This window comes from Centroberyx gerrardi, chromosome 4 (genome assembly GCF_048128805.1).
Source record: "Centroberyx gerrardi isolate f3 chromosome 4, fCenGer3.hap1.cur.20231027, whole genome shotgun sequence".
NCBI classification, from domain to species: domain Eukaryota; kingdom Metazoa; phylum Chordata; class Actinopteri; order Beryciformes; family Berycidae; genus Centroberyx; species Centroberyx gerrardi.
Genome location: NC_136000.1, coordinates 33,236,764 through 33,264,034, shown reverse-complemented (window position 1 = coordinate 33,264,034; position 27,271 = coordinate 33,236,764). Strand labels below are relative to the sequence as shown.

Here is a 27,271-nt window from a genome sequence, read left to right as displayed (position 1 = left end):
ATTTCTGTCTCCCTCTAGTGGTGAGAAAAAAATATTTTCAGCATCACCTATTTTGGGCTTTGTGCAGCAGCAAAATTGGTACGTATGGGTATTTTTTACAGTCTATGTATACACATAGGCTACTAACTGTAGCTGTGTTGGTTACCCAGTCTGAGGTGTCCTCCTTTCTGGGGTCATGCTGGTGGCTACCCTAAACCAAATTAGTGAGCTGGATAGTAATGCTTGGCCTAGTTAGCTAGCATTAGCTTGTGAACTAGTATTCACCATTTCCGTAAGCAGCGGCAATTAGCTTGTGAACAGGAAGATTTTGGCTATGTCCACACTAGAGATGTGCAGAGAGCCCAGTATTTGTATTTGTATCTGTATTTGTTGAGGCAGCAAAATTATTTGTATTTGTATTCGAATAAAAGTGGAAATAGGCGTAACAATCCTGTTTTTGTTTTTATTACACTTCTAATTTTAGGACCCACAGCGGGTCTCCAACCACGGTCTCCCAGACCACAGATGACTGCGCTGACCACTCAGCCAAAGATCAACTCTGCTAGACACACAGACCTGCAGTTATTTATACATCCATAACACATAGACAGACAGCAAAGCGGAGCAGAAGAGAGAGACAGTGATGTAACCTCGCTACACTACAAGTCCCAACCTGCGCGCTGTTATTTGACTTTTTTTTTTTTCCTTCCTGAATACAAATAATTTTTAAAATATTTGTACGAAATACATATTCGTAAAAACCCACTATTTGTGCTTTTCCGAATACCGTATTCGGATTCGGCTCCACCCCTAGTCCACACTGAACGCAAGCCCCAAAAATTCCTATTATCACTCAAATTCCCACAATAACAAATTAGTTAATGGTACAACACCTATGTTATGAAAATACTGAAACATGGACTGAAAGACTTTGCATAGGGCTACTGGTACTGCATGGCAAGGGACTGGGGCTGGAGGGGCATGTGGCAAGTTGTCTGTGCGACAGTGATGTAAAACACTACCACTAAGGTGCTCAGTGGGTCACCGAAGTAATCAAATAAATTATACTGGTAGCAGCTTCAAAGATACCAATGATCTATGTTTATAAACTAAAGCTGGTCAGGTCTCTGTGCTACTTCTGTTTGACCTTTTGAGTTGATCATACTCATAATTGATCATTTTAGAGATTGTGTGAGTATTACAGAAATAGTTCTCAAGTGATCACATAGTTTACTCCATATCTCACAGATATGCAGTTCTCTGTAGGCTATGGTAGATCAGTATCTTTCTCAACACCAATTTAGTGCTTCAAGGCTATATTCTAGCAACTATTTACTTGTTTCACTTGTGCCACGAGATTTAATTGAAAGATTTCTTTTCTTTTCACTTCACTTGTACTTATATGTTAAACTAAGATTGTGTTAATAACATGAAGCATTGGATGTCTCCAAACTTTGTCCAGCTAAATGAAAACAAATAGTCTTTAATGAACAGTTGTCTTTAATGAACAATTCAGGCAAACCTTAGATATGGCAATGTAATGTGACATTGTGGAATCACTTGTGGACATATTGATAAAAAGTAATTTATCTAATAGCCACCCACTTTTTGGCTCTTTGCCCAGACATAACAGCTTGGGTAATGTAAATGATGTTCACACGACAAGGACGAAGTATAAATATCATTCAAAGTAATTTACAAATACATTTTCAATAAACATGATGACAACCATAGAAATTCTATAATATCAAAGTGTTATTTTGGCTGATATGAAAATACTTATGGATTATGAATTAATGCACAAGTTTACATGTACACCAATTCCCCAATTACTGGGAGTAATCATTTTTAAGTCAATATTTTGATTACATTTACATGGTAACGCGATTTCTCTTGTAACCCAATTTACGTGGACTTCATCTGTCTATTACTTGTCGCTACACTACCAAAGCTGAGAGCTGCCGTGGTTTCTCATATATTTTAATCCTGTTATTTCCAGATCATGACTTAATCATCTTAATACATCAAACTTTGTTTTCTTGTGATCACAATTTAATTAACAAATATCAATATCACGACTGAAGTATGCTACTGATTGTGGTTGCAATTTCTGCCATACGATTTCTGCCATACTATCTGTATCTCTATTTTGTTATCCTTAGATAACAAAATAATTAATTCTGATGTCAAGGGATAAAAACAATATGAGCAACCACTGTCGTTCTCAGCTTCTGTACTGTACGGCATGTTGTTTAGTTTGGAAATACAACTACAACGTTATTGCATCTGGTGACTGACATGCGCAGTGTGAAAACGGCCAAAGAAATCGAAGGTGTTTATATGCCAAAATACATCGAAAGATTGAGGTGGGTTAAGCGGGCTATGCTTACTCTGATTATGACCTTACCTCGATTAAAGTAATCAGATAATGCCATTTACATGACAATTTCATTAGTCAGAGTATATCGCCTTAATCAGGTTAATATTGAATTATTAGTGTGCATGTAAGCATTCTCAGTAAATTTTTCCTTGAGAGAACCACACTGTAAAATAGGGACATTGTTGCATGCTGAAACACATAACATGGGATAAATACATTGCATAACAGAAACAGCTCATGAATGCAAAAAGAGACCAGGCACACAAATCTCGCTGGATTGTTGTCCTACAGCGAGACACTGGTTATTTGTTGAACAAAATTGTTTCATATTTTAAAAGATATATGACTGAAGCTTTTACGAATTATGTGAATTTAAACTTTACAACTTAAACCAGATGCATCCAGCCTAATTGTCCAGAACAATTGGCCCAATAGGGTGTTTTTTTTTGCCATGTTACCCTCTGGTTTTATCCTCTCATGCCCCATCCATCATCATCATCATCATCATCAAAATGCAACATAGACAAAACACTGCAAGAATTATTGCCTGACAATTACGCTTTTCTTCTCTCATGTTATGAAAGGAACGAAAAATCAATTTTTAGCAAATTTATCTTGCTTAATGAGTGCTTTTCATGAATCGGAAAAGAAAGAATACCTCTTTGACTGCCAAGTGCTGTTGTATTGTCTCTCCTATTCTTTCCCTCTAGAACACAGGAGCTACAGTTACTAGAGAGAATGGTGTCCAGGCACTTTTTCTGGTGCAGTATTTGGGATATTTAATGATCATGCCCCGTACACACAAATGGGTCACATTTGTATTGTAGGCCATATTTGGATTACAGATAGAGTTTCATGCCATTCAGCTACTTTACAGTGTTGGTGAACATGTTGATATTTTTAACTGCTGAAAGGAGTTTAGATTACCAGACACAATACTGTAGCATTTTTCACTTGTAAGCAATGTCTGGTTTGGCTTTATGAGGCAAGGGTAAATGATACAGGCTCACACTAATGACCAAGTTTTAGTCCGATGTCCAAAATGTAATATGCATAAACAAGATTAATATCTTAGTGAAGGGAACCTTAAAGCTACACTAAGCAATTTTTTCTGACCACTAGAGGGTGACAGCAACCGCAACCGTGTTGCCTCTCTCATGCATGCGCATGAGCCTCGGTTGGAGGGAGGAGTTACTGGAGGGAGGGAGGGAGGGAGCAGAGAGGGAGGAAGGAGGATTTTTTTTGTTGTGTACGTTCAAATTCTTGTTCGCCTCCAAGTCATTTCTCCAAAGTTGCCTACCCTAGCTTTACCTGCACCTCCATTTTTACCTGTTGCTCAGTATCCTCCCCACCTGCACATGTTCTCTATTGTGTCCCCAAGGGTTACATTTTAGGCCCTAAGTCTTTATTTTTGTCTTTACTTCTGCTCCCCCTGGGTAATATATTGCGTCACCCCATTATACGCTGTCCTTGTTGCGCAGATGACACACTGCTGTAGTTACTTGACTGAAAAAACAAAGCCAACTTAAACAGCCATCTAACTGCCATTATCTAATGTTAGATGTCTGAAAACCGTCTCAGGCTCAGTGATAATAAATCTTTTGTTAGGAACTTTAGTGTTGTCTTTTATTGCACAGTGTTGTAATCTAGAAATAAAAGTTAAGTTTAAGACAGTCATTTGTTTCAGTGTCTGAAGAATATTATCCATGGTTTTATTTCCTCTCGTCTTGATTCCTCCAATTCCCTTAACATGTCTCATTCATTAGTCAATCTATTGTCTTCAGCTTGTTATAAATGCAGCATGCAAGCCTTTTAACCTCAACAAAGAAATTGAAGGCAACTGAGATAGCCTGTCTCCATTGGCTCCAAAAGTTGCTAATGCATCATCATTTAGGGTGGTAATGCAATAGGCAATTTTTGGGCAATGTAAATGGGCAACAATCTCAAGAAACAAAATTAAAAACCAGGGTCATATTTTTCCTGACAAGAACCTCTTGCAATTAAACAATGATGATATAACACTTTTCACAATGTGGCCCCAAATGTTACAATATGTATTATTATTCAGTGAAATCGATTGAAAACAGAGAGCTCTGAACTAAAGGCAACTAAATCATTCAGCTACATATCCAATCCAGCATCTTCATCCACCAACCAACCATTGAAACAGCTAAATATTGGGATGTAGAGTAGCTCACCTTGAAGGCCTGGGTCCAAAGGCCTAAAACTGCAGATGTTTTGATGAGTTAAATACTTCTCAGGAACAATGTTGAACAATAACCAGACTCTGTTCATTTCCATTTAGTGCCAAGGTTTGTCGTTCAGCACATAGTAGTGCATACTGTTAACTCACAACGGTATAGTTTGCCGTTCTCTGCACTATGTTGCATGTCATCCTCTCTCTCTCTTAACTCTGCTCACTCTCCACTGTATCCCATCTAATAAAGCAAGAGAAAAGCCTCCAAAATAATCTCTGAAAATCTCTGCCTCTGTCTCAGTACATATCTCCTTCATAGCTAACATGAAGGTCTGCTCCTGTCAAGTCAAGCAAAGCCATTTTTTGCTGTGATCTGCTTGTAATCTGGTTACAGCAGATACAGATAGAAAGCTGAGCTTGTAGAGCTATTTAAAAGCTGGACTGTTGAGGAGAGAGAGGAGAGGAGAGATAGCTGGTTGCTGTGGTAGAAAGCTGAGGTTTCTGACAATCTACAGCCCACTTACTGCAAGCCAGGCATCAGCCTACCACCCACGGACTGATACACACACACGCACACACATGCACACACACGCACACACACACACACACACACACACAAAGAACACCCGAACACAGACACAAGCATGCACACACACAGACACACGTACACACACAGAGGCACATACAGAAAAAACACACACAAGCATGAAAAGACATATAGACTCTCGGTTATACACAAGAACACAAGCACTCACACATTATAAATACACACTGACACACACACACACACACACACACATGCATACATACAGGCACCTAAAACATAATCATATGGACTCATGCAAGCACAAATTGCAACACACACACACACACACACACGCACACACACACACACACACACACACATAATCAGTTGTAGCTACTCCTCCTACACCTTGCTTTCTCTCCCACCTCTGCTCTTCAGCAGCAACATCCTGATGGATAGATGTAAATAAAGAAAACGTGGATGGAACAGGAGATGGTTATATACAGAATTATAGATATAATAGAGGATGGCTATATACAGAAAATGTGCTAGATTGAATAGAGGATGGCTATATTCAGAAAATAATATTTTCTGAATGATCTGAACGATCTGTATCAAGTAGACTTATTATCTTGAGTGAAGCAAGGCTCCATTATGTGATTGATATAATGATTGAACATTTCCTCAAAAATAAGCTTTTTAATGGTCAGACACATACGTTTCCATGACACTATATACAATATCTATGAGGCTTACCGATTCCCGACAAATCACATGATCAGAACAGAACAGCTCTTACGCTCTGACGCTCGTTCCACTGTCAGTCTCTCCTCACGGTAGTTAGTTACGTGCTCCGAGTCCTAGTATCCTAATGCCTTACACTTTTGGAAGAAATGTAATCTTACTGTATAAGTCTGATCCGCCATTCTTTCAACCACTCTTTCTTGGGGAATCTGTAAAATGCTATACAATTGCGGACACCTGAGCGGTGGTTACAATCCAGCACAAAACCATTTTTATCACAGTGAGCCAACCAATTTCAGTCAAAACCATCAAGGCCACCTTGGACAAAAATGATAACAAAATATATATCAACCTGATAAGCAATTCTGCTTTCTCTTATGGCCCAACAGAAAAAATAACAAAAATATGTGCCAGTTGCACATGAGTATGAGTTTGTTAAAAATTCCCTAAGTAATCCTTGCAAATTTACGGAGCCCCTCTGGGGTCACATGGTAGAAAAAAAAACTCGATGTGTAAATCCGTGCGAACGGATTTGTAAACTGTGCGAACGGATTTCACGTTTAGCTGCCCTCTTTTTTTGTATAATATGGCTTGAGAGTGAAAACAACCTCTCACAAGGCATTGTGGTTGCAGGTGTTGACAGGTATTTGTGAGCAATGTGGGCCAATCTGGCATAAGCCCCTTCTCCCTTTGCCCACCACTGCAGAGGACACTATTCCGTGTTGACTTCGGCCTCTGATTTGTGACCGTCCACATACTCATTGATGGACTCCTCCTCCTCATCTGTTTCCGTATCAGAAGAATCAAGAAAGAGGGACATATTTAATAAGACCTAATTAGTGAATTCGGCTATTTCAGCCCCACTCATTGCTGACATAAAATCAAGCACACAGCCATGCAATCGCTATAGAGCCAACTGTAAAGTTTGGTGGAAGAGGAATAATGGTCTGGGGCTGTTTTTCATGGTTCGGGTTAAGCCCCTTAGTTCCAGGTAAATCTTAACGCTACAGCATGCAATGACATTATAGACGATTGTGTGTTTCCAACTTTGTTGCAACAGTTTGGGAAATGCCCTTTCCTGTTTCAGCATGATAATGCCCCTGTGCACAAAGTGAGGCCCATACAGAAATGGTTTGTCGAGATCAGTGTGGAAGAACTGGCCTGCATGCAGACCTGACCTCAATCTATCGAACACCTTTGGGATTAATTGGAACAGCAACTGCGAGCCAGGCCTAATTGGCCAACACCAGTCCCCAACCTCACTAATGCTCTTGTGGCTGAATGGAAGCAAATCCCCACAGCAATTTTCCAACATCTAGCAGAAAGCCTTGACAGAAGAGTGGAGGCTGTTATAGCATCAAAGGGGGGACCAACTCCCTATTAATGCCCATGATTTTGGAATGAGATGTTCGACGAGCAGGTGTCCACATACTTCTGGCCATGTAGCGTATATAGAGAGGAATACATATGTATTAGAGGTGTAACAGTCAACACAATACAATTGCAAATTCCAATTTACTCATTGTATATATTTAAAAAATCTTAGGTTTGCCTGAATGAAAAGTCTTTTCACTTAAAAAAATTAAGGTCCAGTATAACTAAATCAACAGACTTGACTGAACTAGCACTGAGAGAATGCTTAAAAGCTGCAGGAAAAGCAAGTTGGTTTGGTGTGACCAGCTTTTCTCCTCCTCTCCTCATGCTGGCCAGTGTGATGCCAGGGTGATGTGGGGCTCGTCTGTGGCGCACCACCACAATATCAGCACGGCCGCCAAAAAATGAAAAGTTGGTCAATGTATAGAAATTGATCTAAATCGATCTCTAATGCTCCTGATGTGCACATCACATCATGTCGGTCATACGGAAATGCACAGACAGCAGACCAGCAGCATTATACTCAATCCGAGTCTCCCATTGTGAAAACAAAAGTGAAATTTAAATTCTACAGTTTGGTCCAAATGTGTTAGTAACAGTAGCCAACTAATTAGCTAAGCTTGACTACAAAGTAGCCAAGCTAATTCTGACAACTGATTGGACAGATACTCTCCAGGGAGATTGGACCCTCGTGGGGAGTGGGGACACAGAACCGAATGATCCGCGGGACTTATGCGCGACCCGAACCGTGGGTGGCAAACAGTATGGCATGGACGTTTTTGGGAACTGTCTCACCCCTAATATACAGTATATATACAGTAGGCCATGTATATATATATATATATATATATATAGAGAGAGAGAGACAGTCTAAAGCAAAAGGTAGCCTATTACCTGCAAGGTTTAAGTAGTTCTTCCAGCTTCTGCTCCAGCGTGGTCAACATAGCAGCTTTGCTGTTTTGCTGAGCCAGGGTAGTGGCCAGTGGGGATTCATTTCTTTGGATCCACTTTACCATCTCTAGGGTCAATTTCCATCTGGTTGTCACATTTTGAACAAGTGATTCTTGCTTCTGTCCAAGTGCTGTCTGCTGACTGACAGACTGTGCTTAAAGTGCCCTACAGTCTACAGTGAACTTGGTGAGAACATTGTCAAACCATGCAGAGCAGGTGTTCAAATAGAAGGAGCCCCGCAGCTGCAGTCATATTCCAGGCGTTGTCTGTGGCGTGTGATTACCTTGTCTTCAATTTTCCATTCCTTTTGCGACATCCAAAAAGTGATCAGCACATGCCTCAGAATAGTGCTGCTCTGTGGTTTTATTCAGTTAGCGCAAACAAGTGCAAAGGCCATGCATCATCAATTAGGTGCGCTGTAACGCCCAAGTACTTGTGGTGACTAACTTACAGTAAGTCCAATAGTTCACGGTCAGCATGACAACTTTTGCTTGTTCCAACATGTTCATCCTCAGTGACCTCTTGCTGTCATACAAATTGTGGATTCTGGACACAACAGTTCCGCTCAAGTTCAGACTTTGGCCGTGGTTACACCTGTCTTATCAATGCGACTTGAGCAATCAGAACTGTCAGATCGGATCTCAAATCAGGTCGCAGTGATATGTCTACACATGACACTTGTATGCGAGCTCTGGAGATCGGATTTGTTTTTCCCGCACAATATTATAATCAAGAAACGTGGCTGCTTGCAAGACTAGCTTGTTCTTTTTTCACATTTTTAGCAGTAGAACTCCCAACAGGCGGCAGTTGAGGAGAACACAGTGCAGGCGTATGCTTTATGCACAAATTATGTTCTCCAGCACTCTTATGGTCCCAGTGGAGAGGGAAATATGGCATCGCTTCTGAGGTCTTCTCGGACACCGAGTGGCTGAATAAGTTTTGTATGAGGAAACATACTTTCGACTTTGAGATAATCTTCAGCAGCAAAGCACTCACCTCAGAGCCTCCGTGTCTGTGGGTAAAAGGATGGCTGTGGCTCTTTGGTGGTTAGCCAAATGGGGAGCACATCACTGGGGGCGTGGTAAATTAATGACATTGCTTGTTGCTTACAATCCATATTGTGGCCGGATTTATGTCCACACACAACTGAGATCTATCATGACCAGCTCGGAGTCCATGGCAAATAACGGGAGAGGCACAAGAAGTTAAAGCAACATAAATGATTTATTTATCCAACTAACATAAGTCAACTGAAAATACTACAAAGGGTATTAGATGTGGTAATCAGTAAAGTCAGTGGTGTGAGTGTGTGCATCCGTGGAAGGAGTAGTGTGGTGCTGTTGTGGAGTGAGGAAAACAAATAGAAACAAAGAGCATGGAGAAAGTCTCCCTGGAGCACGTCCGTCTCCCAGGAGTCTCTCACAGGGAACTGATTGTGGCGCTGTCTGATATACTGGAGAACACCCGGCCCAGGTATTCCCAGTTGCAATATTTGGGTCAACTTACGTTTGTGAATCTGTGTTTTCTACCTTGAAACACGTGAAACTGAAGCATCGATCTGTTCTTACTGACACACGTGAAAGAATTGCTTTGAGTAGCCACAACTGAATACAAGCCAGAATTAAAGGGACAGTACCATAGAAATTTTTCATGGCACAGCCAAGGGCATCATGAGCCAAATTCAGGTCAGGCAGTCAGTCAGTCAGTCAGTCACTCAGTCAGGTAACACTTAGTGAGATGATGCGGTTCATCAAATGGCCTCTAGAGGGCGTTTTTGACTGTGAGATGCAGTGTTTCCCATACAGAGGCACAAAATCAAAAGTTGGTCACAGTGTAGAAATGGATCTAAATCGATCTCTAATGCGCCTGATGTGCGCATCACGTCATGTCTGTAATTTGGAGATGTTCAGACAGCAGACCAGTAGCATTGAACTCAGTCCACAGAGTCTCCCGGTTTGAAAAGAAAAGTGAAACTTAACATTCCACAGTCAGTAACGAGGATTTGTAGACAGTAACTTCTCTTCGCTGCTCTACAAACTTACAGTAGGTGACGTCATCTTGTGGTATTTAAGTAACGTTAGTGAAATTAAGTAATTTAATCGTGTCGCAGTGCTTCAGTGCATAGAATTGAACACGCACCGTGGGTCTGTACAGGATTTATGCTTGTTTTGGCTTAGTCTCTGACTGGTTGGCCACCCCTGATATACAGAAAATATACTAGATGGAATAGAAGGAGCCTCATTGGAACCATCTAATTGTGGTGTCATTACCAGGGTTGGTGTCAAATCTGTAATTACTGACATGCAGATCACATAATGAGGTATCAGAAGCAGATGATACCTTTATATATGCCTAGTGTGTTATGGTAGTAACAGTGAATATGAATATTCATTTTCTATTGATGATGCTTGTGATAAGCCCAATAGCCTTAGCTTAGACAGATGGACACAGGAAATGGCATTGATTGGTTCACCCGAGTCTTTTATTTTGGAACCACAATAATGATCAAAATGACATACACCAAATATGCATCACTGATGCAGGAATTGAAGAATTAGACCATGTTTTTGGTATATTTTTCCATTATTCGACTTGATCATTAGGTGATGAGAACAGAGACACCAAAATCCATGTGTCCCAGGTAGATAGTTGGCTCCAGTGCTGCATGCATAACATTCTGTTGAACATGTTGATTGCTAGTCAGCTCCATGCTAACACTTAAGCATACACTATGCCGAGTGATAGTAGGCTCCATGCTAACACTTTATAGCCACCCTGGTTTTCCATGATTCCAGAATCAAACACATTTTTCAAAGAAAACTGTTGGCAATACTAAAAACTGACTGCACCATGAAAAAATTGGAAAGTCACAGAATCATGCAAAAAATGATAGAAAATGCCAATCATCACCTCTTGATGTCACTAAAGGACAGATGAGAGAGATGAGATATGATCTCTCATATCTCATCTCTAGATGATAAGAGTTCCCACCAACCACAGAAGTCGAAATTAGAGAAATTTCTACAGCATGTTTTATACATGTATTATACATGTATTTTAGCATTTTACAGTTTTATAGCTGATGTAAATGTTATTTCAGTGTTTTATGTGCAGTTCTCCTGTTTATTAACAGGACTGCTAATTTGGTGTATACAATTTGAAAGTGTTTCTTTTTGGAGTTGCATTAAAACACATTTCACTGAGGGTGAAGCATTTAGTGATGCTTTGGCAATTTTAAACATTATCTATGGGTTACAGAAATACTACATTTCCATATTTGCGACTTTATTTTATGCACTTTGTAATGTGATTATAGAGTTGTTTAATTTACTTGAATTAGTTCTTACACTTTTGATTTATGCAGTTGATTTGTTAACATGGATTACATTGTTATGACTGCTATCTTTTAGCTAAATTTTAATGCTACATTCCTACCTATGTTTTCGCCCCGTCTGTTTGTCCAAAAGTTATGAACGGATTTGTATGAAACTTTGTGGAAAGTTTGGTCATGGGGCAAGGAAGAACTTATTCACTTTTCACACCGATTGGCCAAAGGGGGGCGTGGCAGTGGGTGTGGCTTCTCATAAAAAGACATGTAACTTCCGAATGGATTCACGCAACACCATGAAACTTTGTGGAAAGTTTGGTCATAGATAGGAATGGCATGACGTTTCAAAGGTCACGCCCCCAACGAAGTGTGGTACAAGTGATATGAAATCTACGTTTTCTGTGGTTGCTTTTTCTGTATTGTGATCATTTTTGTTGTATATGGTGTAAATGTGTCATTACCTTTTCACAGTTATCAAAAAACTGCATCATCAAAATGTTTATTTTCTTATTTTTTGTCACAAAATTCTAACAAGCTACCAAACTTCCGTGCAACCTTGCATTCAACAGAGTCATACTAGCGTTTTGAGACTACAAGAAAAAATATTTTAATGATCTTGCTTTAATGACAGTCATGAAAAGGTAACGTCAAATTATTTACACCATATACAGTACATTTCACATAAATTAATTGATTAAATTAGAACTCTAACACATCTTTAGCTGCCCTACAAATTTTAATGGTAGGTAGCATTATTATCTTGTGGTATTTAAGTAACGTTAGTGGAATTAGGTAATTTAACCGTGCTGCAGTGTTACAGTTGAACATACGTGCAGTGGGCCTGTACAGGATCTGTGCTTGTTCAGTGATAGGATTGTGAGTATCAGACAAACCATCAGTGCTTCCATGTCTAGCAGGAAGGTTATGCCTCCATTTCCTTCACGCAAAAATTCAGGTATTTTACCGCTACTGACTACACAACACTTGAGGAAACTATACAACTGCCAGTGTTGGGCAGTAGCGTGGTGGTAGCATTGCTGTTTTCTGAATCAAATAGCGGGGAATTGTGTGTGTGTAGCCAACGGAAGCACTTCCGTATGACAGTGACATCACATACACATTACACTTTATTTATTTATTTAATCTTTATTTTACCAGGTTGTCTCATTGAGATGCAATGTTTTTTGAAGAGAGACCTGGTCCAAGAATAATGGCAGTGATAGCAGCAGTGCCATTATTATGTTTTTTTGTTTGTTTTTGTTGCCAAATTGGTATTGTTATAAGAGCAGTTGCTTGTAAAGGCACAGCTTGTTTTATAATAAACAATTGAACAGATTTTTTTTTTGCCTGCCTATTTGTTTGACTGACAGTTTTTCTTGATCACTTCATGCCATTGATTTGGCATGAAGTTGGTCCAATGTAAAAAAAAAAAAAAAAAGTAGCAAACTACTTTTGCCATGCTGCTCGTAGCTTAGCTAGCTACATTTCCCAGGTGGGTAGCTTACATGTAGTTGAGCTTCATTTAATGTAGAGTAACTGGTAGCTTAGCTCACTACATTTTACAAGTAGCTTGCCCAACTGACAACTGCTTATGTCATCCACCTGCCCACAAGCTTTTTTAAAAATGTTTTTAGTTGTTTGGCGAATGAGCTATTGCAAATCGTTAACAGCTCTTTTTTGTCTGGTGTTTTCCCAAATGCTTTGAAAACTGCTATTAAGCCTGTGTTTAAAAAAAGAGTTGCCTAGATGCCTCTGTAATCAGTAATTACAGACCTATTTCCAATCTCCCTTTTATTAGTAAGATGCTGGAGAAAATTGACTTTAACCAACTTAACAACTATTTAATTTCAAATGTGTATTGAAATTGTGTATGAAATGTGCAAATCATCCAAACTTGAGGTCTCTCATCCAAACTTGAGGCTAGCATGGAGCGATAGTCTAATGAATTATAAGCGTACGCTCTCCGCTGCTAGGGCCTCCTATTTCTCAGATCTAATTAACACTAATAAAGATAACCCTAAGTTTCTATTCAACACTGTAGCAAAACTTACTCGCAAACCCTCCCCTGTAGTGAGCTCTCTATTCACTGCAAATTATTTTCTTAATTTATTCATTTTCATCACAAAATTGACTGTATTAGAGATGAGATTATCAATTCATTACCCACTGAGGGTGTTTATCCCTCTCTCTGTGCATTAGGTGCCATAGAGACCACCACCGTACTCTTGCAATTTGAGACTGTCTCCTTAGACACCTTCTCTAAATTAGTACTTTCCTCTAAATCCACAACCAGCCTATCTGATCCTCTTCCCGCTAAGTTGGTTAAGGAACATCTCCCAATATTAGGCCCCTCCCTACTCAATATCATTAACACCTCTCTCTCCTCTGGCGTTGTGCCCTCCTCCTTCAAATCAGCCGTAATTAAACCTCTGCTCAAAAAATCTAACCTCGATCCTGATGTTCTTAATAACTTTAGACCAATCTCTAATCTCCCCTTCCTCTCTAAAGTCTTGGAAAGAATAGTTTCTATCCAACTAACCAACTACCTCTCGTGCAATAGTCTTTTCGAACCTTCTCAATCTGGCTTTAGGTCTCTCCATAGCACTGAGACTGTTCTCACAAAGGTGGTAAATGACCTACTCCTCGCCTCAGATTCTGACTCTTGTTCTGTTCTACTTCATTTGAGTGCGGCATTCGATACAGTCGATCATAATATTCTCCTAAAACACCTAGCGAACTACGTTGGCATCTACTACTACTACTACTCTGCCCTTTCCTGGCTCAATTCCTACTTATTCGATAGAACGCATTGTGTCTCACATAAAAATATTATATCTGATTACTTTAAAGTTAACTTTCGTGTACCGCAGGGCTCTGTGCTAGGACCTTTGCTTTTCTCAATTTACATGCTACCTCTTGTGAAGTTTTCCGCAGCTATGGTATTAAATTTCACTGTTACGCGGATGATACTCAAATTTAGCCATTAGACCTGACGACCGTTCATAACTTACAACCTTAGAATTATGTCTAATCGCTGTCACAAATTGGATGTCTCAAAACTTCTTGTGACTAAATGCCAACAAAACTGAGATGCTAGTCATTGGCCTAAAAACCCAACTTCCTCTCATTGCAGACCTTACTTTTGGGGTTGCTTAATTACCCAGAGTTCCACAGTTAAAAACCTTGGCGTTACTTTCGACTCAGCTCTCTCATTCAATGCTCACATTAAGGAAATCACTAAGATAGCATTTTTCCACCTTTGCAGAATCTCGAAAGTTCCCTGCTAAATACAGTGGATGCTGAAACCTTAATACACGCTTTTGTTTCATCAAGACTCGATTATTGTAATGTCTTATTCTCTGGCCTACCTAACTGCAGTATAAAAAATTTACAACTCGTGCAAAATGCTGCCGCCAGAATACTAACCAGAACTAGAAAATTTGACCACATTACTCCCAATTCAAGCCAGATCTGACTTTAAGGTGCTTCTGTTAGCTTATAAATCGTTACATGGGCTTGCACCATCATATCTATCCCACCTCATCATCCCTTATATTCCACCTCGTGCCCTCCGATCGCAGGATGCTGGTTACCTTACTGTCCGTAGAATCAAGAAAAAATCAGCAGGCAGTAGAGCGTTCTCCTACCGAGCTCCCTATCTCTGGAACCAGCTACCTCTTACAGTCAGGGAAGCTAATTTTGTCAAAATCTTCAAATCTAGACTCAAAACCTATTTATTCTCGCAATCATACAACCTACAATAGCACCGTTGGCTTGGGATCGACAGTCTTTTCTCTTACTTTAGCTTAGACAGTATTTATATAGGAATTTGCCTTTGGGAACATAGCAGAGGGCTGCCTCCTGGTTACACTGTGTCTAATCACTTTCTATCTGCTGTCTGTACGAGTGTGTCTGTGGCCAAATATGTCTGGGTTTTGTGCTATATTTGCACAGCTCTGTGTGTGTGTGTGCGGCTGGTTTCTTCCTCCCTTTTCTCAGATTCCAGTGCAGTCTTCTAGCTGCAGCAGATGGGTACTGCCCCAGCTCTGATGGTCGTTGGTGCTGGCCATAGTCCCATCCCTGATGCTGCTCCCACCTGGATGTGTTTCTCTCTCTGTGTGTTCGTTGTCTTTGTGCGCAGCTGTCTCTCCCCTTTCTCAGACTCCGGTGCAGTGTTCCACCTGCCAGTGGACAGGTGTTGCTCCGGCCCTGGTGGTCGGCGGTGCCAGCCTTGGTCCCATCCCTGATGTTGTTCCCTCCTGGATGTGTCTCAACGACTTTGTTGTTTTGTGCACAGTTGTTTTCTCTCCCCTTTTCAGGGTGCAGTCATCGGTGCCGGCCTTAGTCCTATCCCTGATGCTGCTCCCACCTAACGTGTCTCAGACCCTGTGTGTTCTGTGTGCAGCTGTTTTTCTGCACTTCCTCTGTGCGTGTGTGTGTGTCTGTGTGTGTTGTGTGTGTGTGTGTGTACGCGGCTGCTTTTCTCTCCTCTTCTCTGACTCTAGTGCAGTGTTCTACCTAGCAGTGATGGGTGCTGCCCTGGCTCTTCCGTTGTCAGTGCTGGCCTTCCTCTTCCCTGCTGCTGTTCCCAGCTGGACGCTGAATTACGACTGCTGCCCTCATTTTCGTTTGAATTTTTAGCGACTCTTTAGTGCACATGTATGTCTGTGCATGTGTGTCTATGATTGCATATTTGCTTATGTGTGTGTGTGTGTGTGTGTGTGTGTGTGTGTGTGTGTGTGTGTGTGTGTGTGTGCACGCATGTGTGTACCTGTATGAATTTAGGCTAGAGATGTTTCTATCTGTGCATGAAATTCTGTCTGTATTTGTGTATGTGTTTGCTTGGGTGTGTATATGCATGTAGCCTACCTGTCTGTAAAGAGCAGTGATGTGTAGAGCCGTGTTTCCTGATGCATTCTGGGAGGACATGTCGACTCCACACAGCAACAACTGTTCCATGTGCTGCAAGTGGCCATAGCGACAAGCCTAAACACATACACACACATGTGCACACATACAGAATTGTGATTGTGGAGAATAATTTCACTCTTCCAATTGAATGTCATTTGACTTTCTATAATGAATATACTGTATTTAGGATTCCCTGGTACATTAGGCTGCAGACCTGCATCTAAGAACATTTAATTTCATTAAATCCCATTTATCTCACAATGTTTTTCTTCTGGTGAAGGAAGTGAAACCTATCAAAATAGCTTTGGTTGTGCTGACATATACTGAATAAGCAAAGCAAAATGAAATGAGACTCTAGTTCACTGGCTCCATTTATGAAATGTGTTCTTGCAACCACTAGATGGCACCCTGATCTCATTGCTTTGACTGGAACTTAACTGGAAAGTCAGGACAAGCTGTTGTTCTCATAATGTGTCTGAGCATTATAATGAAGGAGACTGAACTAAACAAAAGCTTATCTTTCTCAGTACAGTAGAGAGTGTTGGGTCCTGACCTGGTGTATCTCGGCCCATCCGTTCTCATCAGTGCAACCTAGCGTAGCATTATATCTCAGCAGCAGGAGACAGCAGGCTGGATCTCCCCCCACCAACACACTATGGTAGAGCGGAGTCAGAGACTGGCTGTCCTTATAGTTCACACTGGAACCCAGCTCTAATAAAGTCTGGAAGTGGGAGAGAGGGGAAGCATCGAAAGAGAGAGTCAGTTTCATTGCGGCACGATTTCCAGCACCAACCAGCCACCAGCACCATGTGCGTTTCCATTAGGGGCGGGAAAGTTACAATTAAACAAATATTAACTTGTTCATTTTTTTTTTTTTATGTCTACATGTTTTTCCTAATTTGTCTTGCTGGAGTATTGTACAAAAGTGCTTGAAAAGTAAATGATAAAACAGATTGAACAATAATTGCATAAATGTGGTGTTTTTCCAATTCTTTCAATACATTGTTAAATCAAAATAGAGGCAAATGTTTTCATGATGGCATATTCATTTTGCCTTTGCCAAATAGCACTAAAGACACACCCACATGCTGTAGGCTTAGGCCTATAAGGAGAAACACAGTTTTTCATTTAAAACCTCATAAAAAAGTTTCAATGAAATTGGTTGACTGTCAAACTGACTAACATCCTTGGCCTGAGCCTATACAGTTGTTCTATTAAGGGCAACACAAGCTATAGGCTAAATAATTTAACAATTATCATAAGCTCTGAATGATGACCAAAACAAAAACAAGTGCAACATTTTTCATCAAAATAAATCCACCTAAAATGCAAGGAGGCTTAGTTACAGGCCTTGACGTTAGGCCCATTAAGCAACAAATAGGCCTGTGTCTGAATATGAGAACAGAAACTGTCCACAATAGGTAAGATATTAGAACAAACAGACTATGTGTTTCCGTGAGTATCTTCTATTATTTTCTTGTGATGTTTCCAGCACAGCATTTACTGGTGCTGGTTTTCTTTTGTCTTTTGTCTCTTTTGTCTGATGAACACTCTGCTGGTAACGTCACCTGTCTAGGTGTTAATACGTTTATACACACACATTCAGGGCTGTTTTCAGTGTTCTGACAAAACGCTTGTGCTATGTTTTGTATTTTGTCTGGCCAGAGGTGGGGACTTGAGTCACATGACTCAAGTCAGAGTCACAATTTGAATTACTTGAGACTTGACTTCATCAAGAAAAGACTTGAGACTTTCATAAGTCTTGACAAGAGATCTTGTGTTTGTATAAATTACTTAGATTGAAAGTTATGAGATTTGTTCCACCAGACGACTGAATTTAAATTCTGTTTTCTGAATTTGTATTGAATAATTACATTTATTGAAGTTGAAACTGATTATAGAAATCAAACTCATGATGCTCTTATCACGTTTTCATCCTATTACTGGAACTTGGTAATCTACATTTAGACTTGGGACTTGACTTGAGACTTGTGCCTTGACTTGAGACTGACTTGGGACTCGAGCAAAGTTGACTACGTGACACCTATGTGTACTTATTTTATACTGCATATATTTCATTAGTATATTTTTGTGTTGGACATATTTTAATTCATTTTTATTTGTCTCAGTATGTTGTACTGCTGTTATTTTGCACACCCTCATAATGCTGTAACTCTTCATACTTTTCATTCATACATTTCCAATTAATATCTTGTTCTTGAAACATTGGAATTATTGGTTTCTTATGTTTAATAACCCTCATCTGCTCTATTCTTATTTATATCTTATTTTTCTTGTCTGTATCGTATTACTATTTTCTGCTGCAACGACCCAATTTCCCTACAGAGATCAATAAAGTTTAAACTAATCTAATCTAATCTAAGACTACTGGCACTACAGACAGCAATCAGCTACGTCATATCAACCATCGGATAGTAGCATGGCGAAGGGGTTGCTAGCGGTCTGAATGTGAAGGTGTGTGTGTGTGGGGGGGGAGTGGTACTAACTTTGAGTGCAGTGTGGTTATTGTCTCTGACGGCCTTGTGGAGGGCAGTCATTCCATCCGTAGATCTAAAGTCCAGATGAGCTCCTCCATTCTTCAGAGCAATAATAATGAATGATGCGCTGTCCATCTGGGCTGCTAAGGTCAGGGGGCACTCTACACATACACACACACACCATAATGTGACAGCTGATCTGCAGAGAGACCTCCTTCAAGGTTTTTCTCAAAAAACTATCACAAAAACATGAATTTAGCTAATTATGCTGACAATGTGTTTTCGGTGTTGTCACAGTGGAGTATATCTACAACTACAGGCCATATCTGTTTTCCCTCTTATGCCCCATACACAGAGCACCTTCTGTGTTTTCTCCACTGTATGGTGTGATGACATTACGGTAGCTAGAAGTGAAGGAAGAGTGAGATATCTGACTTTTTCCTCATCTCTGACCGAACAAACCACACCAAAAGTAAACCAAACCAATCTCTACTAAAGCGATTTCCTTACCGCCTGTGTCAGGGTCATGGTAGTTGGGGTCCAGGCCTCGATCCAGCATGTTCTCCACCCTGTCAACCTCCAGCTCCTTAATACTCTCCATCAAGCTGCTAAAGTTAGCCTGTAGAGAGAGAGAGAGAGAGAAACAGAGACAGAGAGAGAGAGAGATAGGGAAAGAAAGATAACAAGGGACAGAGACAGGGGGACAGGGAGGGAGACAAGCAAGAGAAAGACAGAAAATATAAATTGCATAAAGTATAAAGTTGCATATTTTGCCTGCATCCGCCATGATGAATAATTTCTGGTTTATTATTTTGTGAAGTAGCACTTCACTTGTAAGTGCACCCATCATTAGGGGTTCGAGCACTACATGCTCAAAACCCTATTGTATTTGTTAGGATTATTATTAGAGGTCCAAGCACGCAGTGCAGGAACCCTATTGTTTTTGCTTGTATCATTATTATTAGGGCCCGAGCACCGACCGGTGCGAAGCCCTATTGTAATGCAAGGAATTATTATTATTTTCCTTTTTCTTGGGCCGAATGAATCGCATTTTTAAGGGGCTAAAGGTGCTCGGATAGTTGTGAAACTTTGCACATGCCTCAGAAGTGGTGAAAATTAGATATTTTATGGCTCTTGCGCATGGGTGTGACAAAATGGCTCAATAGCGCCCCCTACAAAATTTCAAAAAAATACCCCTTGCGCTACGTTTCACCTACATGTACGAAATCTTGTAGGCACATGTATCATGTCCAGACTTAAAAAAAATGTCAATAGGTGCCTTGACCTAAACCCAACAGGAAGTCAGCCATTTTGTATTTATTGTGGCATTTTTGTGCATGTTTGGCCATTTACAGGGGTCAAACTCCTCCTAGGAGGTTAATCGGATCCACCTCAAACTTGCTCAGCGTATATAAAAGACCTTGACGATTAAAAGTTGGTAAAAGCTTGACTTTTCGTCCAACAGCGTGGGCGTGGCGAGGCGTCGAATTTCCATGTTTCGCCACGAAACAGGAAGTGCTTTGTAACTCTTTGTACATGGTCACATCTGCCCCAAACTTCACATGTTTGATAAGTGTCCCGGCCTGAGCACATCCACAGGCCAATATTCAGTTATGGTGATAGCGCCACCTACTGCCAACACAGGAAGTGGTTTGTAACTCCACTGTACGTGGTCAAATCTGCCCCAAACTTCACACGTTTGATGAGAGTCCCGGCCTGAAGACATCTACATGCCAATATTCAGTTAGAGTCATGGGTGAGGTGTCGAATTTCCATGTTTCGCCACGAAACAGGAAGTGCTTTGTAACGCCACTGTACATGGTCAAATCTGCCCCAAACTTCACATGTTTGCTAAGTGTCATGGCCTCAAGACATCGACATGCCAATATTCAGTTATAGTCATAGCGCCACCTACTGGAAACAGGAAATGACATGTTTTATACTTTGATGTACTCCTCCTAGCGGGTTGACCAGATCCACCTCAAATGTGGTCAGAAAAGCCTTAAGACCTTGATGATGCTTCATTGTGAAGATTGAGAGTTGTCATCGAACGGCCTTGCCCTGGCGGGGCGGCGAATTTCGATGTTTCGCCATGAAACAGGAAGTTGTGTTAACTTGAGTGTACATTGTCCAATCTGCCCCAAACTTCACACGTTTGATGAGAGTCCCGGCCTGAAGACATCGACATGCCAATATTCAGTTATAGTCATAGCGCCACCTACTGGCAACACAGGAAGTGGTTTGTAACTCGACTGTACGTGGTCAAATCTGCCCCAAACTTCACATGTTTGATGAGAGTCCCGGCCTGAAGACATCTACAGGCCAATTTTGAATCATAGTCATAGCGCCACCTACTGGCAACACAGGAATTGGCTTGTAACTCGACTGTACATGGTCAAATCTGCCCCAAACTTCACGTTTGATGATAGTCCTGGCCTGAAGACATCTACAAGCCAATTTTGAATCATAGTCATAGCGCCACCTACTGGCAAAAGGAAATGACACGTTTTATAATCAAAATTCAGAGCCGCATCGACCGGTCGGTGTCCAGTAACGACGCCACGGCTGCGGCACACCCCGACGTGCGCAAAGTGCGAGGGCCCGATCATCGCTGCTTGCAGCTTTAATTATTATTATTATTATTAGCGGTCCAAGCACACAGCAATGGAACCCTATTGTTTTTGTTCAGATTATTCTTATTCTTATTAGGGGAAACTCTATTGTATTTGTTATTTGGATATTGTTATTTGGATTCTTCTTCTTCTCCTCCTTCTCCTTCTCCTTTTTCTTCTTCGCAAACAGGGTCTAGAGCTCAGAAACCGTAAGCAACCAAACTTGGCAGATAGGATTGAAGTGTCACCCACTACTCAGGCAACAAAAATTACACCAATCAGCCTTATGGTGGCACTACAACAAGCCACTTTACATTTTGGCCAATAACTTCTGAATCGTTCGACTTGAAAATATTTTTTCCATAGATTCCTTGGACCAAGTCAGGTGCACATACTGCGGTCATTTTCTGCCATTGCCAAACCTCACGAGGCCACCGTGGCTGCGCAAGGTTTGTGTGTGTGACTGTGCGTGACCTCCATCTCGTGAGGTTTGGTAATGCAGAAACTGAAGACAATGGATGAAGACTCAATTTGCATGAAATAATGGGTAAAATTTCATTTTTTCCACTCACAGAGCAATCGTATGGCGTCAGAAGACTTGGATTATGCTGCACGAGCTGTATGGAGTCATTTTATGTTTATTTTTTGTTATTTTGGAACTGTGCTGGGAAGCTCCGAGAGTGTTATATGGACTAACAAACTTCACCAGAGCTTCAACTTGCATGGGGGTGAGTAGATAATGACTGAATGACGAATGAAATGCAGGGCTAGCTTCTCTCCCTGATATTCCATTACAATTATATATAATCGGTGTAAATGTCGGTCTTTTCAAGTCACTTTGGGATCTGTTGGCTCCAAGAGACTTGGAGTATGCTGGTACACAATGGTACACAAAAATGGCTGCCGTTCCGACCATCCAGGAACGTTGATTTGAATGGGAAAGACAAATCTATCCATTCAAGTTCTGTGTTCCCGGCCTTTCCTCACCGGGTTGACTTGCTGTCACTACAGCCTATTTATACGCTTGATTATTACAGAATGCTCTGCCCAGACCCGTTTCGGCCCATCATGTGACCGGAGGGTACCCTTAAACGAGCACACCATTATTTAGCTGAAATCGGCACCCTAGCTGTTGATTTCAAAATATCTCCTCCTCCTACACTGTTTGACCGACAAAATCAGTCAGTAGCATCTATGGTCCTACACTCTTTAAATTTTGTTCATAGATTGTTGATATCTACTGTAGTTTTGAAGATATTAACTCTTAAAGTTGTGAAGGAGGCGTGGCCTATAAGCTAAATTGTTGACCATCTATCACTTTGTGATAGATGGTTTAACAACATGATGACCATCATGAAACTGATGACATCATGAAACTTGGACAACCTGTTCACATATAATGAATGAACATGTGTGCAAAGCCATTCAAATATTGACAAATAGGGGGCGCTACAAAGGCCAGAAAACGGTATCTCCTAATCCAATTGGTGAAATTGCACAAAATTCGGTACACCTGCTCTAGGACCATGTCCTAGTCAAAATCTGAAGTTTGGCCGTCATTAGTGAAAATGGGTGTGGCCTATGACATTTTGGCTTATAACTCAAACAGAATTTCACCAATGAAACTATGAAAACTATGAGCTATGAAACTATGGTAATCATGTTCCAACCTTTACGTGGAACATGCACACCAATTTCCATACAGATCTGACCAGATTTTGCCCAACAGCCGCATTTTGAGTGTACAGCTAAACACAGTAAAGCCAATACGAAGTTGGATATTGACACCTTTTAACTTGCTATTACATTCTTCAGTATCATAACTTAATAGCCTTGGGCCTGATGGCTCAACAGCCTAATATGACAAAACTGACAGTAATCTTAAAGCTCTGGCTGCTGTACTGGCATGAACCCAGCCATCGGCGCTAGCGGCTATATTTAATTAGTTACATTTGAGTGTTAAAAAAATAGTTAAGGTACATACCCTTTATTATTGGGGAGACAATCCCTAGAGGATTACATCCATTCATTTTGGAGTGTTTAGGAGTAATAATAATATAATTAACTTTAGATTAGCCCAGAAGGAAAAATGTTATTATTTGGCGAAATAAAAATAGTTGGGACATACAACCTATATAATTGGGAAGATTAACCCTGGAGTCTTATTGCGTGATTATTAAATGGCTTTTTACTACATTTGACTTAATGGGGCTTTTGAGGATTGGGGAATTTCAGGGATATACCCTTGCTGTCGGCCCCTGACAGCATCCTAGTCTTCCGTTATTCTTTGAAGACTGAAGACAGGTCTCCAGCAACTTCAGTTGTTTTGGAGAAAGCTGCAATGTACTTCTTCCGGGGTTCTCCGGGACTGTTGTATGGACTAACAAAGTTTACCTGATTTTCTACTGGCATGGGGGTGGAGTAGATAATGACTGAATTTTCATTTTTGGGTGAACTATTCCTTTAAGTTAAAGGTACCTGTTTGATGATGCTTTGGTTTGCTAATATGCTGATTTTGACGAGAAGAGCTAGCGAGAGAAGCACAATCTTTGATAATGCTAAGTTAATCTTGTCGGCAACAGCAGCTTTCAGTTGAGTTTTGACAGTTTGCTAAGCGCTCGTGCAACAGACACATCTGCACAGTTCTCAAGCAAATGTGATACACTTTACGGCTTTAATGCCCAGACTTGCGTTGTCACCATAGCAACTAACCCTTACAATTCCATAGTTGCCATTTTATGTTGTACCAGCTAAATTACCATGACAAACAGTGGAAGGACCGTTATATCCATTCAAGTTTTTTGGGCGGGAACACTGAGGACGCCTGGTGGAATGAATGGGAACAACTGGACCTGAGGGGAGACGGACAAACACACAGACAGAACTAGGCCGATGGGCAAACTGGGGAAGAGGGAGGGGAAACAGGGAGAAATGGAGATAAAGCAGGCAGGGGAGGAAGCGAGGCAGGCGACTCCGTGACAATAACTGAATTCAGGCCTGATAAATTAATTCAGCTTATAAAATGTTTTAAGTCCTAACCCTAGACCTAATAAAAATACTACAGGCTCTTAGACACAGCAACACATGGACATGCTAGCCCTACTGGCAAGCAGAAAAAGCATAGTTGTAACACATATATGCATCCCAGGCAGCAGCTAATATTGGAGGATGACAGGTAACAAAATCACACCAGGCAGGCAAACTGAGAATGTTTCTTTAACAAGAGAGAGGAGGAGGAGGGTAGGAGGGAAGGATGAAGAGCATGCTAAACGTATTAAAATGGAGGACAAAGAGATAGCAGGGTAAAGAGAAGAAAGAGAGAGAGACAACCAAAGGGAGTTCATAGAGTGGCCGTGCTGGTCATCACACCTCTGCTCCAGTTAATGTAGCTTACACCCACCCACCCATCCACGCACCCACCCACCCACACACACACACACACACACACACACACAAACAGCTATCCAGGTCAGCTATATATAGACAGGAGCAGTCAGAGAGTGAAGATCTGACCAACTCCATGTTGTCTTCAGGATACAGACCAGGACACACACACACACACACACACACATGCACACACAGGAAGCAAACTGTGAAAGTGCTGTTTAACTGATAAATCTATGCAGCCTGCACTGTATTTCTGTGTAGCCTATTGGTGAGACTAATTAGTGAGTATAAGTGAGACACTGTATGTCTATGTTTTTGTTTTTTGTTTCCCGTTATATACACTGAAGCAGAAATACCATGAAAAATGACTGTCCATGGTTTCAGCCATGCAGCTGAAACAAGGAGAGTAGAGAAGTAGAGAAGTATAGAGATTTTTTTCATACCTGGGTGTGAATCTTAGCGATCTGTTTCTCATTGACATCTGAATGCTTGTAGACTCGACTCTTGTAGCGAAACTGGAAATACAGATAAAATAAATGTATTAAAATTTTAAATATATCATAAAAACAGACATAGCAACACTGTTGATGCTCACTGTTGAGCTCATTTACACTGTATGTACATGAAAACTTCTAGATACTAATATCAATCCTCTTTTCTCATCTTGTCACACCAGGACACATTGGCCTGTATAGACATAGAGAAAATCTAGAATTTTTCTGGCATTGCTATCAGATCATCCCAGTCTAATTTGGGAATGGCCAGACTCACATTAGCAATTCTATGTCATCTGGATGCAGTCCAGCCACATTGAGCATATGAGCCATGTAAAGACATGGAGGAGAAGAAGAGGAGGTAATGCAGACACAAAGCTAAGGAAATACACCCACAGGAGACACATAACCAGGGGTGTAGTGGAGGGTAAACCCACCTAAACTCAGTTTATCCACCTTTTTCTTTGCAGAAAGCAGTTTGACAGAAATCTTTAGGACATAAATTCTCAGTTGGTTGTACCCAGAACATGTACCCACGATACATGTTCCATGTCTTATATGAAAAAGTGGGTTGGCCCTCCCTTACCATTCGAAGAGAGCAACATTGTCTTTTGTTTGTTTACAAAGCTTTGTCTGGCAAGCTTCCACTGTATTTGTCTTCGCTCTTGAGTTTCAGTGCTACAGGGTGTCATACTCACTCGCAGACACACATTAGATTAGACACACCACGTATGAACAGTGAGGCAGGAAAGACCGTTTTCAGTTTTTATGCTCCTGATAGATGGAACAGGCTGCAGGACTCTCTTAAACTGGACCGATTTGTCTCTATGGAGAAGTTCAGGGCGCTTTTAGAGGATGCATTATGTGGGGATTGCACATGCTTCTCATAGTATTGTTGTTTATCTGAACCTGTGATTTTCATGTGATTTTATATTGTACTGTAATGTTTGTAATGTGTTTTTATATCTTGTGCTGTAATCAGGGCGTCCTTGAAAAAGAGAGCTTGCTCTCAATGGCCCTCCCTGAATAAATAAAGGTTTACATACATACATATGTATTCACGCTTGTATCCACGATCGCATTCTTTCAGTCATTACCCAAAGGTTGTGACCATAGGTGAGGATCAGTAAAAGGATCAACCGGTAAATCAAGAGCTTTGCTTTGTGACTCAACGCTCTCTTCACCATGGTCTGATACAATGCCTGGATTACTGCAGCTGATGCACCTAACCGGCGATCAGTCTCATACATAATCCTTCTTACCCTCACTCGTGAATAAGACCCCAAGATTCCTGAAAATCCTCCACTTGGGGCCGCTGCTCCCCCCTCACCTGGGGGGCAGGCCACATTTTTCTGGAAGAGAACCATGGCATTAGACTTGGAGTTGCTGATCCTCATCCCGACTGCATCACACTCATCTACAGCCCACTCCAGTGCACATCGGATATAGTCTGATGAAGCCAGAAGGTACAACATCATCCACAAACAGCAGAGACGCCATCCTAATATCACAAAACTGGACACTCTCCAGACCTCGGCTGCACCTTGATATCCTGTACAGTTGCACCCTTGTCGGAGTCCGATGCCCACCTTGAACATGCTTGACTTAATGCCAAGAATGCGAACACAGCTCTCACTCCAAGAATACAGGGACCGAATGGCTCACAGCAGCAACCCCAGCACCCTATACTCCCACAGCACATACCACAGAATACCTCGGGAACCAAGGGCGTAGGTTTGATTTTGACATTGGTAGGGACACAAATGGGGGAGGTCCGGAGGGGATGTAACCCCCACTGGAAGCTGAGGCATTTTACATTTATGATAGACTTCTGACCGCCATTTCATGTCATCTAGATCAGTGATTCTCAACCTTTTTCATATCGAGGAC

General features: G+C 41.1%; 1 protein-coding gene across 1 annotated transcript in view; it reads right to left on the bottom strand.

Moving 5' to 3' along the window:
* Positions 1-27,271, bottom strand: part of shank2b (SH3 and multiple ankyrin repeat domains 2b) — a 287,358-nt gene that overhangs the window by 188,917 nt on the left and 71,170 nt on the right. The window contains 5 exon segments of the mRNA XM_078283292.1: positions 16,349-16,465; positions 16,944-17,111; positions 18,898-19,049; positions 19,399-19,507; positions 25,331-25,402. Coding sequence (XP_078139418.1) covers positions 16,349-16,465; positions 16,944-17,111; positions 18,898-19,049; positions 19,399-19,507; positions 25,331-25,402 — 618 coding nt within the window.